This window comes from Apteryx mantelli, chromosome 4 (genome assembly GCF_036417845.1).
Source record: "Apteryx mantelli isolate bAptMan1 chromosome 4, bAptMan1.hap1, whole genome shotgun sequence".
Taxonomy (NCBI): Eukaryota; Metazoa; Chordata; class Aves; order Apterygiformes; family Apterygidae; genus Apteryx; species Apteryx mantelli.
Window position 1 is genome coordinate 37,053,981 of NC_089981.1, and position 18,277 is coordinate 37,072,257.

The window sequence follows — 18,277 nt, forward strand, 5'->3', positions numbered from 1 at the left end:
CACGTTCGTTTTAAAGAACAGTCTTCCAAGCTGAAATAAAAGTAAAAAGACAACACCTCAACTTATTACACATCACTATGAAAAGCTCAGGCTGAAGGCTTCATGCTCCTCAACATCAACAGGAGATACAAGCCAAAGCCAGGTTAGATTTTTTTTTTTTGCACAAACAAGTGGAAAAATAATTTTATACTGACAACATGTAGCAAGAGAATCTTAGAAGTCTGCAATGCTTCATTTTATATATTTCTCAGCAAATTATTTATTTTCTTCCTAAATCAAATTTCCCAATACAACTCACATTTCCTGATCTAACAGGACCTATGAAAGTCATTATAAAATGTTCCTATTCTCAGGACAGATTTAACTCCACTTAAAGGGAAGGTAGATGGAAAAGGTCTGTGTAATGTACTTACCCTTGCATACTTTGCAGCACTGGCTTTCCACGTGCACTGGGAGAGCATCAGAAGGACAATCAAGAGGGGGACAGGACATCCTTCGGCACTCCACAACTCCACTCTAAGCAAAGGTTATTAAGACAAAATTCAACTATGACTTGTTGTAATTAGCGAGTATTTTATGCAAAACACAAACATAAGGCAGAAAACTCATTAAGTAAATGAAAACAGCATTATGGATTACATCCTTCAGTAACAAGTTTAATCCTGACTGCCAACCTGCATCTAAATGCACCTGAAGGAGAATCACCCGATTTTGATATATGTTACTGGTTTTACCCCACTTGCCCAGAGCAGCAAAGCAGGTTAAGTGGAAAACATAAGCCCATCTTTACAAGAATGTAAGCATCACTTTTTATAGGCTCTGCCAATCACCTTCATGATTTTTAACAATACGTTTTCTATTTTCTCGAGCAAACAAAGAGTCCCTTCAGATATTTATCAAATAATTTCAACAAGGCAAGATTTACATTCTAATTTTCTTCTGTTCCTCAGGTTTTCACAGTGATAAACACTGAAAACAGAATCTGCATGTTGTTAACAGGCAAGATGCAACTAAGCATCTATGAATACTATTAAGATAATGAATCCATTTTAAAGAACTACTGCAGCGAAAACAGTTCCGAACCAAACAGTCAACACCATGATTTCACCCCAAAACAGTAAAGTCCTCACAGATATAATTAGATCAAATAAGAGAGTATTGTCAAGGGAAAGCGGATTTTATCTATGAAGTCTGCACATAAGAAATATCAGTTAAAAAAAAAAAAACACACACATTTCCCTCTCTATTGTTCATACTGCCACTAGGTGCATACTAAAAAACATAATTATTCTCAGAGTTAGCATTACGTATTCAAGCTCCATTTTCACATTTTAATTAGGCCCTACTCCTTAAACTCTTTAGAAATTCTTACTTTGCATGTGCAATTCCTGCAGTGATCATCTTCTACCCATGAGTCTTTGTCTCTATAGATCACTCCATTTACTTGACAAGTCTTCTCACAATGACAGTCTTCCAACTGACTCAGCCTTGTTTCTGCATAATTTAACTATAAATGAAAGTAGCTTGATGAGATTTCTGCAATTCAAACACATGACTTTAACAAAGCAAATATGAGAAAGCAGTATACTTATTTTTAGCTGAAGCAAGTTTGACTACAAACTTTGAAACACTGAACCAGGATGTCAGCAGGTATAAACTAACCCTACTCCACAGACTTTGATGGAGCTGTGCTAAACGACAATAGTTTATGACCTAGGAAACTGCCTCTTGTACTTTAACGAACCCCACTAAGATCTCCTCAGGAATGTATAGGTACTAACAAAGGTACACGAAATACACTTGTTTGTCAAAGGAATTTCTTAATTGCCCATTACCCTGATTATAGGTCATAAAGCATGAAGGCAGGCAGACTGACCTTTTCTAACCATCCCCATCTCTTCCTTGTCAAGCATCAGCCAGAGCACTACTTTCTGGCTTTTTAGAAAGATCTTAGCCTTATAATAGCAAATACGACTTACAGGTGAAAGAAGGATTTTTAAACAACATTGTACAGATATTTCCAGACTGTCATTAATGGAGAATAGGTGTTCCATGAGTTAACCCCGGGCTGGTGACTAGCCCTCTACAGTCCTTGCTATTCTCATTACCTTCTCAATTCCAGCTACTAAAAGGCATAAAGAAGCCAAAACCAATGAATCTTTTCCTAGTACTACATCTGTAGGCTAGATATTGCTACACTTACTCATGAGATACTATGCAATAACAAATGGGAGCAGTGATGATTCACGCAGTGACGGAAAAGGACAGTGGCCCTCTGGACAGCAAACAGGAGGGAGAACCTATGTGATTCATCGTACAGGCAGGATCCATTCCTCACTGCTTCTTGCTCTGCCTGACATAACCAGGAGGCTTCTCAAACTGCCCTTTCCTAAGCCCTCCCTTTCATACAGGGTACCCTCTTAAACTGAGGGTCCTCCAGAGAGCAACAACCCTCATCGATGCGCACCTCGTACCTAGTGCCATCTCTAACCCTGAAGAGGACTCCAAATGTCCTCTTCATATTAACTAAAATTCAAAAAAAGTCCTACCAAGACTCAATATTTAGAGGTAAACATGTGCATTCTTTACACCCCAGAACTGCCATCACTCTAAAATTACTCTACTGCCAGATAGATCCAAGTTTCTCAAGGTCTTGATATTTTATCTTCATATTTGTTGTATGTGCATAAGCCATCACACTGAAGCCATTGCAGATAGTGAGGCTACTTGAATCGGGCACAAGATAAAATGAATGCCTACCCTATTCTGTTATAAATACCAAACTATTATTCCACATTACAGACTAATACATCTTAATAGCAGCAAAATTCATAAAGATGAATGCACAGAGCTGCAGTCTTTTTTTACATAATAGCATACACCTGAGTTTTATACATTTCTATCCTCTAAAATTCCATTGACTTTAAGTGAAATTATTCTAACATGCCCATTTTACTTCCTGACAGTAAAAGAGCAACATACTGGGGGGGGGAGGGGGAATGCACGCACACGGGAAGGAATAATAGACAAGTTTCTGTGTTTTCTTCTCTGCAGTCCTCCTGAGTGAAAGCCCTGAATAAAAGCTCTGAATTCCTTAAATTGTTATTCTAGGATATTACTGAGATTGACACGCACCTCTCCCCAAACCCAATATGTTCTGGTGACTTCAAAATTCCTTTTCACATTTTAGAGGCAAAACCCATCCTCTTACTGAGCTGCTTGTTTTCAGCAGAAACCCTCATTATATTTACAGTGTATAAAATATATTCAATTTTGTTAAAAAGATGTCTGATTTGTCTTATGTTTGTACTTTATTTACATGCGTGGATCATAAATTTTTAATACAAAAATAACAAAAATGAACCTTCCTATGGAAGTGTGCTATACAAATTTTAAAGACAAAGGATATTAGAACATCCGGTTTTGAAGATGGCACTTAATATTGCCCTTTTTCTGTCCTAATACTTATCACAGAAAAAGAAGAAAATGCTGTGAGAATAAAAATTTTGTATTTTTTAGTTTTTTCTATTGCTTGCATTATCTTGCTAAATTCATATCAATTTTATTTATTTAAATATCATCTACCTCCTGTTCTAAGAAATATCTTAAACACAGTGGATCAATTATCAAAATAAAAATACACATGTATGACCAGTGCTACCTTTGTTCAGGCACCTGTACCTGTGGTGTTACACAACTTGCCACTTCATCTTTACTAGAAGGAGGGCAGGCAACAAGGAACCCTCCAATACTCACAGGTCAATCAGTGCATCACAGCCCACAAAATCTGTTCAGAAAGAACATTTAACTGTCATCTCCTACGCTGGAGTGACCAGGCACATTCCATTTGTGTTTAAGCTTCAGGGCTTAATTGAAAAGTTTCTACTGTGCTCAGCAAAACAAGGAATTCCTTAAAATTAGCTGAAACAGGTTTCCAAATGTTGTCAAATACGCATAAGTAGATTTGTCAAAGATTTAAAGCATCAGTAGAAAATCCTCAGGCTTCAAATGTTTTATATTTTTTAGGTTATGAACTGAAATAAACTAATGAGAGGGAAGAAATTCACACCACATTCAACATTTTCCATATACTAACCTAATTCTAAGTTCTTAACATTCAGAAATATTTAGTTAGCTGTTTCTCACACAACTTATTTAACATTTTCCTTGCTTCTCCTCTGTCTATATGAATAACTGAAAGACAGACTGCTGTTAAAAATGTATTATTTCTGGCAAAATTAGAAATAAATGTATACAACTTTCCAAGAAAAATTTTTTGTTCATGTAAGTATTCATGGCCATATAAATCCATGGTATAAACAAACCAACAAAACTATTCCATCCATGAACTCAAGTGCTTAATTTTCTTGTTTTTAATAAAAACAAGCTTCAACCCTTTTGACCTCAACCAAAGAAAGACTTGGTAAATGTTTGTGCTGAAAGGCTTTAGTGGCTCTCTCCAGCACAAGCCCATCCTCGTGCGAGCCCGCAAGTTACTGAAAAGAAAGTATACGCCACTCAAATGTAGGAGATCCCGAGGCTGGTTTCAGTAGAATGTTATCAAGTGTTGCATGAATTATTTTAACCATTATACTTAAAGAGTAACCAATAATATTTCAGCATGGTGGTTGGGAATGCTGAACTGTAACATGATCCTTTTGTCCTGCAGCAAATTAGTATTTTAGCTGGATTTCTAACAATCTGATCTATTACCTTTCCCCATTTACAGACAAAAGATTAGACCAATGAAACATTCACTGGAAAGATTCAGACCTCATTTAAATTGCAACAAAAATAGCATAGGCTTAAAAAGCTAGTGTTTACACACCTGTAAAAGCTATGTCTTTTCAAGGCATAGGTAAAAAAGGGACATAACAGCAGTTAGTTTTTTACAGGTCATAATCAAATGCTCCTGTACCTAGCATTTAATGATAACTTGCTTTAGACAGTGCTCTACCGGGCACTTTATACGGCCTCCGTGTGTTGTCCAGAGCCGGCCCAAGACCCGAGGGGCCCTGAGGTAAACCCTCAGGGCGTGGGGTACTCTCTCCTCCTACCTACATGCTGCATAATTTGCAAGGCTTCCAAAATTAGTGAAGTCCTAAGCCACTGTTCTGATGTTTCTTCCCCAAACAGCTCTGGTCCAAGTCTTCATAGCTTGTATTATATAAATTGCATGTACACATTTGTTGCAAGCAACATTTGTTGGTCTATTCAATGCTGTAATACAGCTGTGATCAAACACAGACCTAGGGAGCAACTAAAGCCCCAGCTATAGCAGAGCCTAAAAGCAACAGCTGGTTGTCAAACCACAGGGCACGCTTTTCCAAAACATCATGTTCGCACACTGCATCTCTTGGTACGGGGCCAGCAGCTGGGGGTCACTGCTCATGTACGTTTGCAAGCCATTCTTTGACCACCTGCCTTGGCAAAAGTTATCTCCGCAGAAGGGCTGTACAGCTGCCTAAGGCAGCTCTTTGCCTTGTCAGACATCATCATCGCCATATTATATACTTGTATCTGCATTAGGATCGCTTGGGGCCATTTACCCCCTAGAATGAAAATGGCAGGTACAAGCCTCAAAGCTTATCTTAAATTCCTCCAATTTTAATATGCATTTGTCCAGCAATTTAGTTTCCTTTCCTTGTACATGAGTTTTTCCTGGACAACAGCGTTTCTGTAACCAATGCAATGAAAGACTCAGCGCACTTCAAGAGGAAAGGAACTCACAATGAAAGGTTATCCCAGGACCACTTTATGGAAGCACGAAGTCTCTGAGTACAAATACTGTGTTATTTGCTTCCCCCCTAAAGCACTAGCAAGCAAAAATATAATTAACAGCAGAGAAAGCAAGTTACTCAGTACACTGCATAATTGGAACATGCTCATACCACCAGCAGGGCTCAAAATAATTGCCTCTGTTTCACAGTACAAGCAGCAAACTGAACTAAAAGCTTCACATTTTTCATTCTGAGTCAGCCTGTCCAAAGCATGTCAGCTGGGTAAGTGGCTTGTCAGTATAATGCACACTCATAAAAATATTTTTTTTCCTTTCCTATTAGGAAAGAAAAAAAAACAAACTTAAAGGCAGCACAGTAGTAAGTATCACACATATAATGCTTTTATACTAGTACCACTACTATGCAAATCCTATTTTTGAAATTCCTGTTCAGTAACTACACTGAGAGTAAAGACAGCTACAGGTTGGTTTTAGTTGCACTTAAATCTACAAGTAATTAGCACATGATGAGACAATTAATTGCCTTTTACCATGGACCAGATGGTTTACCAACATTAACCTCAAAAAGTGTTCACAGATTGCCCTTTAACACACACTGGGGTTCAGTCACCTCTAAAACAAGGCTTTCCTACCCAGAAGCCAGACCACAGCCTGAGCAGAAGGGACTGGGCTAACACAGAGATTGACTGTGCAACATGGGAGCAGACAAGATAATTCCCAAAACTCCAAACAAAAAAAACCCTATAGCTTCCCATACACCCCACCCACAACGCGAACCAGTAAAAAAACAGCATAACCTGGATCTGGGTTAACTTTACACTGTAAAAGCTGTTGATAAAAGGTGACGTTGAGATCAGCATATCCAGCAGCTTCACAGGCATTTCTATTTTGGGGCCCATGTAATTCTTCTGCTGCTTTGGGGCTCGTGTGAGCCCCCCCACACACATTTTGAGGCCATTTCAGTTCCTAGTAAAGAAACCACACCACCCTCCTGGAGAGTCCACAGGGCTTCCAGGGGTCAGCGCTCCACGGGCAAACATGCACCCTCTGACAGCACGACTTAGTGAGGAAATCACAGAGGGATTTCACTCCTTTGTTTCTGCATTCATCCCAGACATGAAAAAGGAAATCACACTAAGGCTTCTTGCAAAAAACAGACCCTTGGCCTTTTGTCGCTATCTTACGAAGAGCAAGTCAGGCAATAGAAGTTCTATGAGGCTTAAGCAACATCCATGAAACTCTCTCCTTAAATCCACGGCAGATAGGGGTACTGGCAGAAGGAAAAAAAGTGAAAAAACGTTTCTCTGTCACGAAAACGTAAAATAATTGCAAAAGGATGAATTACTTCTATGCCGGTCTCAGCAAAGGAGGAAACGGGGAATTGACAAAGAAGCTTAGGTACCTACTTTTGCAGTCATTTTTGCCAGGAGTTCTTGCAAATCCATGATTCCTTGCACCAGACTTAAGAAATCACTGCAGGTCGGGCATGCTCAATAAAGGAAGTTTAAAAAGAAAAGGAAAAGAAAGGAGGAGAAGGAAAGAAACAATAACCCGTAAATAAATCAAATCTGATATTCTTTTGATATGTCATTTGCTGTTTATTTGAACATAAAATGCAATCTTTACACAGAATTTTTGCTTTCTGGGAGTCACCATACGCAACAATGACAAGCCTGAAAATATTACTTTTAAAATAAAGAAATAATTCATATTAAAAATCTAACAACTCTAGAGTAAATAAATTGCTACTTACTGCGATTCAGATTAGGACACTGCGTTATATATCCATTAGGTATAAAGATGATTTTCACATCTTGAATAACACCCTTTGTAAAAGAAGAGATAACTGGTAATACAGATTACGAGCATGCACTTAGGTCTGTACAAGTTTTTTCACAAGCTATCTGTTGAGAGGTACAAACAACTGACCAGCTCACTCTTTTCATGAAGATAACAACTTAAGATGGACAAAACGTAACGATTTCTCCTCCCAGTCTTCCTGGGTGTTTGCATGTTAATTTTCATAAAACAGACACAAATAATACTGTTTTGTCTTTTGCAATCACTAAATATAAGCTGCTTAAATGTCTTAAAATGGGAAGACATTAGTGAAAAGCAATGAAATAATACCAATTATTCAAGCCTATGAGACACTGCAAATAGAAGAAAAAAACACTCAGCAATATGCTTAGTGATTTAGCAAAGGTGGCTGTGAAATCGAATATTACATGAAGAGGAGTATATAGTGCAGAAGGTAAGTAAGAGCCTACACTTTGGCTGTTCATTGCAAATACAGTAAGTAACATTTAACGTTTATGTGTTCATTTTCTAAAACAGCAGAAGGTAATCAGCAAGCACTGTTTCCTGCTTACTGTTTCATGATCAAACATTAACTGAAAATATTAATAGACATAATCAGATCACACTGTCTCTCTTGCACAAGAGTAGACATTTATTAACCTTTTCATCTATGAAAATAATGAAACCATCATAATGAGAAGTAATACTGTCACTAGAAAAGGAACATCCAGAAAGCTATTTTATACACCTCTTGCCAATAGTCAGTGAGAAATTAGAAGCTGAAGGGCAAAAAAATACTTTAATGCTTAAGTCTCTCCAGTGAAAAGCTTAACCAAGAATAAATGAGATTACAAAGTTTCACCATATCATATCACGCAGCTAACAAGAAACCATCCAGAGAAAAGTGATAAGATGCTTTCCTGAACTTAAAAAAAGCAAAGCTCAGCTTTAAATATGTTTAACCTCTTTGTTGCACCAGTACACCACTGGTTAACCGTCATTTGGATAGGTTTATATTTAAATGCAAATAAAGAAGAAAAAAAGGGGGGGGGAGGATCTTTTTCAGCCCACGAAAACTTTAAGATGTCTGTTGCAGGCTTTAGAGGCCCCAACACCACAAACAATCTGAAGAGGAAACACAGCTGTTTTGCTTTTTAATTTCTGTCCACACGTTACCACAGGAAAAAGGGTTAGCTTCAATTCACCAGTGGGAACATATAGATGCCTTCTATGTTTATACATCCTCTGATACGGATAGAATTAATACGATCAAATACAGAAGTGATCCTTTAACTTCAAAGAGCACAGACTTTGCTGATGTAATTTTTTTAACAGAAAGACTTCATTATAGGCAGACACTTATGGCAGTCATAATTACTGTACCAAATACGAACAAAAGCGCCGCCACCTCCCTGGGGTGGGCGGCCCGGCCCCCGGCCCCTCCACACGCTGCGGACGTGCCCCGCGCCAGGTGCTCCAGCTGTCGCTACCCGAGGCACCGCACTTCCTTCACCGAAGTCGGCGTGACTCCGCAACCGAAGGGGCGGCAGAGCACCGAGTGCACGTGTGATGCTGTGCAGTTAAAATACCAATTTACTTCCTAAGCACCTACCGTACAATCCCCAGGCAGCAGGACTAAGATCAATAGAGCCTATTACAGCAGACAGAAAAATTACCATCTTTTGACATCAACCACCTATTCAGCAATGTATTAATAAGTCCACCTCCGCAGTGGCTTTCTGGAGGGAGCCTTAGGCAGGAGGGCTCTCCTCAGCGAGGAGAGGCGCTTTGCTGCCAACGCTGGTGGTGACAGCAATCAGACCCTTCCCACTCTGAGGGTCCTCCAGACACCTGCTATCACTGTTTTCCTCCTTTCACTTGCATTTACTTTTGTTTCCTAATCTGATTATAACGGTATTCTTTAGCACTAGAACAAATGTTGCTTTTGGGGCATACAAAGAAACCTGAAGGGTCAGTGTGAATTTTTCAAAGGAAGTAATCCACAAGATTCCCTCTAAAGCAAACAGACAAAGTTATCCTAAAGCCTGCTCTGTATTTGCTCCCTCCACTGATGTGCTAAAACCACTCTGTCTCGTCAGGGGAAGTCCCAACTCTAAATGCTTGGTCACAGCAGATAAGTTGCACAGTTGTGAAAGGCCGGACCAAACTCCCAGGAATATGCCGTAGAGTACGTCGTTCCCCAGCACTGGCACAGACACGGCAGGGCTACTTGTGGAATTATCTTTATAAACAGGGATGTGGAACAGAGGTATAAATAAGCAAAATGGCAGCAACTGGCCACAGTGATTCAAGAACATGATCTTTTCCCCTTACTCTTCTGATACACTGAAGAAGTATCATCTGAATCAACATGAGAATGTGGCCCACAATGCTATTAATGCTATCCTTTTATGGGGCAGAAGGAGACACACAACAATTATTTGACTATCACTAAAATAAGACTATATTTGGAATAGCTAAGATAATGCTCAGAACAGTACCCAATGCTTTTTGATGCATATATTGTCATGGCTCCAACACACATACAAAAATGCTAAATCTTTTTTAACTTTTATTTCCCTGCAGATCTCTGTTTACACTAAGGAAAATAAGTCTATTTTTCTATATGCTAAAACAGTGAAACAAATTGCTCTGAAAAAGAAAGGGAGGTCCTGCTGAGCATGTAAATATATGGAAAGAGATATGAACTCTTTATAAACTGGCAGAAGTCCAAGCTTTTGCAATGATTAACAAAAAGTAAGATTTCTGAAGCTCTCAAGCCGGATTAAAAAAAATACAACCAATTACATATTTCTTCCCTGAAGAAAGTTAGTAAAATATTCAAGCATGCATAAAGCAAAGTAAGGCACTTGTCAACTTTCATTACGATCAATAAAAACTGTCAGCTCATTAGCATATCATTAGCTACCCTGCTGTTTCCAAAGTGTTAATGCGTAGAAATATTAATTTACAAACATATAATATCCCAGAGTTCTGCGGCTCTGACTGCCTGCATAAAATAAGAATTTAAGATGGGTGAATGCAGTATAACTTCTTCTTCTCCTATGTAGCTATAAACATATGCTTACCATCTGTGGAATTATGGGAAGCAGCTGAGGTAAAAAACAACAGCTGTAGAATAAAATAATGCTATCAATTCCACTTCACAGTGACAGCTCAGCTGTTGGAAGATGAAATGAACTCCAGGTTCAGAGCAATTCTTGGACCACAATTTAAATTAAAATGAAAGTTAGCTTTTGCCTCTGTTTCACGATTAGAATTGTTGGAGTTGCTATAATAATTTTACCCTAAATAATTCAGCATAAAATAATTTTCCTAGCTTGCTGAAATTGAGGGATTTGGAGGAGAGGTCCTCAGAAAAACAGCAACTTGTAAAATTATCTTACGAACTGACTGCCTCAAAGGGAAACTGAGTGGGTGGTAAATCACCTTGCCAACAAAGCAATGTCAATATTGAGGATACGCAGATTAACCTATCACTAAACTACGAGTTTTTATTCATAGATGCTTACACCTAGGTTCATTTTCCAAAACTGGGAGAAATATCAGAAACTTTTCTGTAGCCTGCTTACCAAAGAAAAGCATTAATTTTAAAGAACAGGGTTTATTTGTTGTTGGATTGGTGTGTGTTTGTTAGCCCAGCAAGTCAACCTTGACCTTAAAATCATATAGCCTCACCAGGGGACAAAGAAAAACTGAAAGAAAACACACAGGAGAGGGAGTCTCCAAAATTTAGGTCATTTTTCTGTCCTTTGCAATTTCTGATCCTCATGCCCATACTGGCCTGCTCAAGGAAGGTGTCTTGGGGAGCCTCATAAATAGAAAAGACAACAGGCAGGCCATTCCAGCCAGAAGGTAGGAGCAGCCTGCATCCTGGCAGCTATTCACTTTTTCAGCGATCTGTGCTGTTTGGAAGCAATGAAGGACAAGGCATGGCTCATGAATGTAATTTGCTGACCCATTAATTCAGCCACTGCTGAGAAACTCAGATGACACACACTTAGTTGGGGAAAATATACAAAAAGGAAAGTACTCCCAGGAACTTAAAATCTACTGTGTTTTGCAGCAGGGCATGCACATTGCATTTGACGGCGAACATCTGCCAAAGCCCGAAGAATGGCAAGCAAGAAGAGCTCTTCTATGCTAGAAGTCAATGCCCAAAGAGGCAAACGAGAAAGAGGCAGCAGAGGCAAACAGTAGCAGGGTGAGAGTGTCCTGTGTGCGAAACCAAGGAGGAACTGGCCACCACGAATGACTAGAGCAGCACTGCCTGGCCACGAGACCACAGCAGAGCAGCTGTTTTGGGAAGGTTTAAAGATGAAACCCAAGAATTGACTCAGATTCCTTCTACGCAGTCTAACTCCATGCACAAGAGATAAAAGGCAGAGTGCAGGAGGAGTTGTGAGCTCAATAAATGAAATCTAAAGAAAGCAACCCAAATGAACCCCAAATATGGGATATTGCAGTCAATTATTACAGCATTCTTCCTTGCAGAAACTGACCCTTTTCTCTAAGTATTGGACCTGCCCCAAATCTCAAGCCCCCAGTTTCTACCAACGTTCACACAAACCAGATTTCAAGAGTGTAAGATAAGTAGTCAGAGGTATTGCATTGCCTACTCAGTCATTTACTTCTTCATGTGTTATTTCATATCTGCTTACCTTAAAGAAACCATGTTTCCTGTTTCTCTGTCCAAGCCATAAATTGCTTTCAGGTGTCAAATTCATTTCTGGGGGATCAATGACACGTTCATAAATCCTGTAGAAGGAATACATTATCATTACTTGTATTCTCTGTTTTGCCTCCCCTCTGAAAAGTTCCTACTCAAAATCAGCTAATGGAAAAAACATAAAAAGTTGAACCAAAAAAATATTCTTCATAAAATACTAAATATTTATCATTGATAGTATTTTTATTTAATTTTTACCTTTAAAGTTTAATTAAATTCCTTCAAAACTATTAAAATCAGTGACACAACAACTGTGGCAGCACTAAGATGAAGAAACTCAATGCCAGAACTCACTCTATTGGAGAAAACAGAATAAAATGCAGACCATCCCATCTTAGGGGTCTCTTTCAACCTCCACTACCAGTTCTAGTGAAAAAATGTAGTTGGAAACAAGATCCAACCAGTCAGAGAACTACACCTTGGGATTCTCACAGCTTTTTAGAGTTTTGAGTGGATTTCACTAAGAAACTCGATTCCACCTCCTACTGCCATAGTCTCTTTGTCTCTGTGCATCTGTGTCATTCCTCTCTGTGCCTGGACCATTCGCTTTATCCACTTCTCCCCAGTTTGCGGCTATTGTCCTATTCCCTTTGCTTAGGTGTTCTCCATGTATGTTTCCACTTCTGCACATCTAACTTGCCCATACCACTGGTACAAGCCCAGAAGAGAACAGGACCTCTTTGAATCTGTTCAATACTTAGAACAGCAGGGACCTTTTCTTGGTTAATCTTCAGGAATTACAATAATAAATAACAATGATAACAGGTAATATCAGACACATAAGCAAGCTTCATGTACTACATAAACTTGCACAAGAATGCTGTAATCTCCATCCCAAATCTCTAAATTTAATTCATGATAAATTGATGTAACACAGCATTTTTAATTTCCAAGAATAAGAATCTGGAGTTCTGAAAAGTTTCTGTTTAGTTTGGGGTTTTTTTGCTTGCTCTTAGGGCAGCAGTAACACCTCTTCAGGAACTCAGACTACTACAATGATGAGACCATGATTTTAGAATATGAAAAATTCAAGACCAGAGAATCTATAGACCCTGGGTTCTCATACTCTCATGTCACATAGGTGGGAGCTATGAACTTACTGCTTCATAACCAAACTAGCATTTTTAATAAGGATTCTTGAGAAGAGGATGAAATGTATTTCCATTACTGTCCAGTTCACAGGGAGTACATATTGCTCTGTAATCACACCAGCATGACAGCCAGTAGAAAAGACTTTGAACACGTCAAGCCCTGTAAAGTATCCGTATGCTTAAAGGGATGAAAATTTTTTCTTCTTCTTTCCCATATTATCATTGCAGCTATTGCTTTAAAATGAACATGAAAAATGAACATCCAAGAAAAAAAACAAGTCAATCAACACAACTTGGTACACAGTTATCTCCCTATTTACACTCCAATCGTTTCTAGCTTAGGCCCACCTAATGTAATCATCGATTTTTGTGTTGTAAGTTGCCATGTTATTGGGAAATTCATACATTTTCAGAGGCCTAAAATGACCTCCCAGTATTACAGAACTTCAAAAAAGCTCTATAAAGTTTTAATGTCAAAGTACAAAGAGACATATATTCCACCCACATTTGCTTATCCAGAAAAGGAGGAGGAAACTATTTGTCAAAACAAAATGGAAGCAATCAGACTAAAAAGCTACAGGCAAACTTGCTATTTCCTTAAAAAGGAACAACAACAACAAAAAAGCCCCAACCTAAGAACAAAGTAGTTACATTATAATTGCAACCTAAGAATGTTAGCAGAGGGGTCCGAAGAGTTCCTAAAATAATCATGGTTTTATTGCTCAACTTTATTGTAATTATAATCAGCCTTAATTCATCACATTTTGTCAACATGACACATTTAAAGCTCCCAGAAATTTTTGCCTCTGCTAGTTCAAAGTATAGACACTTATTAGTATCTATAAAATTACCATGCTGAGCTATTTGAACTGTTCAAACAGCAAAGCAAGATGGTATTCGTTTAAACCATGCTTTGAGAATCATGGGAATTTTGCATGCACTATCTCTATCAATATTTTAAAGTGTAAGCAGAACTTTCTGCTATACCGCATGCAAAATTAAAGATCTGCTCAAATGCAAGCCTGCTGTAAAACGCTGAACAAGGAACAAAGTAATTGACATGCTCCTTGAGAAAGACAATCCCTGAATTACAGTCATGTTAGGAATTTCTCTTCAGATATACAGCGCATCTTTATTCATGACTTAGGTTAATAATGTCCTCACTGAAAAGTGTCTAATCCTGTAAAAGGACTAGTCGATATTCCATGAAGAATTTCTGTTTTTAAATTTCTGTTAACAGATAAACCCCAATGCTTAAAGCAATACAACAGGTTCAACAACACTACTTATTCAAGAGCATTGCTTTTTTTTTGTTGCTTTTTTTTAATTTTTATTGGCCTAGTAAAAGGTTATAAAGGGATTCTACAATATCTGTCTGTAATTATGTAACAAAAACTAATTTTTCAGAGTAAAGCATACAAATTGACATGTATTATATGACAGTTCAATAATAGCAAGGAAGGAAGACAAATTAAAGGCAGGCTACAGCAATTTATCTTGCCTTTCCTCACAGTTTAACAAAGACACAACCTACGTGGAGAAAGGCTGTAATGACCTTTCTGCCAGGGTCTCTTCAGAATGTTCCATCCATAAGATCTATGCCCGAGATGCTCCATATTCCTCTGTCATTCTGGTCTAATTGTATTTCTGCAGCATGCATCAACCTTCTCCTGCTCTGAGATTAATTAAGGGATTAAATACAGGCTGTTTTGTGCCTTAATCCATATGTGTCTAAGAGATTGGTAAAGCTTTTTCTCCCTGGATCTACCCAGGTTTATGATTAAAGTGAAGGTATTAGATGCAGATCAGGATTTGCTTAATTTCCTATGTAAAAAGAGGTTTTGGATGATGCTATTTGGTTCATGGGCAATGCGAACTTACTTTATTACTGAATACTGTTAAACAAAAACCTAAAAGGCCAAACAAGCATGAATACAGCCTATCACTACCCCTGTAATTCTCCCTATGCTCTTGGCAAATGAAAAGATCAAAAAGCGCATGTGAACTCATTACAAAGGAAATAAACTAGCAGACCACAAGGAACATGGTTCACTGTACAGTACTTTGTTAATGAAGAAGAATTAAAATTTAAAAAATAAACAAAACCCCTGCAGCTCATGGGGAAAAAAAAAGAGAGAATAATGCAAAAATCCCAAGAAACTTTTCTAGCAAGACTGGAAACTGATACTCAAAGGCAAAACACTCACCCAAAGAAAATCTGGGACTACACAAAATAAGCTTTTGAATCAGTATAACCGGGACTACACAAAAGAAGCTTTTGAATCAGTATGAGTGAAGAAACATGATAGTGCTACCAACGCCCAATCAGTGGATTAGACAAAGATTAAAACAAATGTTTTCAAACACTGGTGAATGAAGCTCCACTGGCTGCGTACACTGGTAGCGTAGATCCAGCAAGGCTGACTGATGTACAGCTGGAGCAGAGCCAGGGACTCGACATGTCTCTCCTGGCTGCCAAACTCAGGTTTTAAGTCACAAGAACATCAGTAAGCAGTACAGCATTCTTGGAGGAGGTTTTTGAGAAGGGGAGAGACTTCCCACATATTGAAGACCCACTAACCATACAAAAAGATCAAGGTGGCACTTGCTGATGACAAATCCTTAAGCAGTAGGGAAAAGGGTTTCACTGACAATTGGATTACCTATGTATATGCCTCTTACAAACCTATCAAAAGTACTGAGCGTTCAAGTGATTTCCAGAGGTTTCCTACACTGAGACAAACCTCAAAAACATGAACATATTGTAGCATATTTCAAAACGTAATGAGAAAAGTTACTACATTAAAAGTGAAATTCTATTATTCTATTATAACTGTTACTTGTTAAGTGGGAAAAGCCCTGCTCTGCTCTTATCCCCTTTCCTGCTTTCATTTTCCTGTGGAAGAAAAGAGGTGTTTTTCACGTTGAAAAACTACTGTTGCTGAATAGACACAAAAGGACCCTTCTTTCTTTACAGCTACATTAAGCTTCCACTTAATTCTCATTTTCTTGCTTGATTTTCTGGGCTGAGGTGTCACTTCCATGGCTTTATCCATGCTTGACCAAAACTTTGTATGTGGCACATGAATAGCTAAATTATATCTACTACACTTCCAGGTTATCAAGTGCTGGTCTAGAGTTCCTTGGAGATCAGTTTCCAATATATTTGGTTTTGATACCTGCACAGAGAAATATGCAGTGCACTTCACAAGAACAGGAATGCTTAGAAAGAGGACTCCTGGGAACCATGGTCTCTACAATTACTGCAGACTGAACAGCCCCTCCAGCAACAGAAGACCCAGGTCTCTAGGTTAATGGAAACTCTATTCCATGCCTCAGATTTTCAGATTTATGACTACTGCATTCACTTTCCAAGAGAAAGCTTGATTTGCCCCTTCTTTATGCTGATGTATTTCAAAGGAGCTAAACCATAAACCTGGAGTAATACAACTATGAAGCAATCCTTCTTTCTTGAAATGCTCATGCTTAGAATACATTCACTACCACTAATCCATTTAGCTAAATGTAATAAAAAAAGCACCTGCTAATTGACAAAGACACATAATATCCCTATGGTTTGTATCTATACATCTACCCTATCAACACACTTTGATTTACAAAGTATTTTTATGCAATCCTCAAAACACCTTTTCTGAGGAAGCATTCCAAAGGGGCACCTGTGACATAAGGAATACAATCATACAGAAAACAAAAGATCTATAAAATAATCAGTGGGCTCCTGAAAGGAACTGCATCTAAAATATCTGCATTCAAATACACATGCACACACCTTTCTCCGCATAGCGGAAGACCCTCTCTAGAAACCTAGCTCTTTTGGACAAGGAGACAGTTCCCTTGTGAGCGCTCTATTTAAAATAATTTTTATCACCCTGATATCGTTCCAGTTAGATAGGGAAATATTGTTATCCTTATTTCACACATGCAAACTGAAATATGGAAAGACTAACTGATTTATCCAAGATCACAAAGACTGAGTCACAAAGGGACTTTCCCTAAGATTTAAGACATCAGGCTGCCCTCATGCACTGGGCCAAGTTTCCTCTGGAACAAGTAGGACATGGAATTTTCTCTTGCAGTAAAGTAGATTTCTTGCATGCAACTTTAACAAGCAGAAGTTAACACTTAAAGAGCATTTCTTTTTCTGTGGAGACAAAACTCTCCTTCATACATATAATATTTGCCATGCCAAAAGCATTTTGGAAATAGCTGAAATATTTAGTAGAACAAGAAAACAAACTTTGTCCCTGTCTGCATTAGAATACATAAGCCAGCATGGGCTGAACAGGAGATACAACTGAAAAATTCTGAAAAATAGACTACCATTCCAACAGTTATTACAAAATAGCATGCCAAATCATGAAATTTCCTATTTATTTGGGGTCTAAAGTATGAGTAAGTTACTAAGAACAGAACGCTGCCTTCTCAGGTTTTCAGACTAGATATGAACGAGAGAGATTTCTTTTATTATCAGTATAGTTAAGTCACAGGTAGCTGCAATCTAAATACTGCTGTGGCTGAAGCATGGCAAGATCCTCATTTCTCAGCCCCTAGTCTCTACCAATTCAAGGGCGGGTTTGTTTATTCTTGATCTGGCTGTCACATTTACTCTCATGAAGCTATAAATTTCTGTGTAGTGGTCAGGTGCGAATTTCATCACACCCAATTTTAGATGCCTCAAAGGTATACACCTACAGTGGAGCTAGTCATCTAGACTCACTTTAGTTGTTGAAGAGACAGAAGTGTTTCCAGGGTGTGATTCATCTAACCATAAATGAATCACTCTCTGAAGGCACCTCCAGTGACTGCACAGGAGCACTTTGACATCAGCGTGACTCATCAAAACAGATTTTTGCAATTCAAAACCTGATCCTTAAA

The 18,277-nt window shown here is 38.4% G+C and overlaps 1 protein-coding gene across 4 annotated transcripts in view; it reads right to left on the reverse strand.

Annotated features, from left to right (window-relative positions):
* NELL1 (neural EGFL like 1) overlaps positions 1–18,277 on the reverse strand; it is a 294,700-nt gene that overhangs the window by 225,512 nt on the left and 50,911 nt on the right. For all 4 annotated transcript variants that reach the window (XM_067295540.1, XM_067295538.1, XM_067295537.1 and 1 more), the window contains exons 5-9: positions 12,223–12,319; positions 7,494–7,566; positions 7,147–7,229; positions 1,373–1,507; positions 414–516 (exon numbers count right to left, since the gene is read on the reverse strand). In XM_067295540.1, coding sequence (XP_067151641.1) covers positions 414–516; positions 1,373–1,507; positions 7,147–7,229; positions 7,494–7,566; positions 12,223–12,319 — 491 coding nt within the window. The remainder of the gene's footprint in view (positions 1–413; positions 517–1,372; positions 1,508–7,146; positions 7,230–7,493; positions 7,567–12,222; positions 12,320–18,277) is intronic.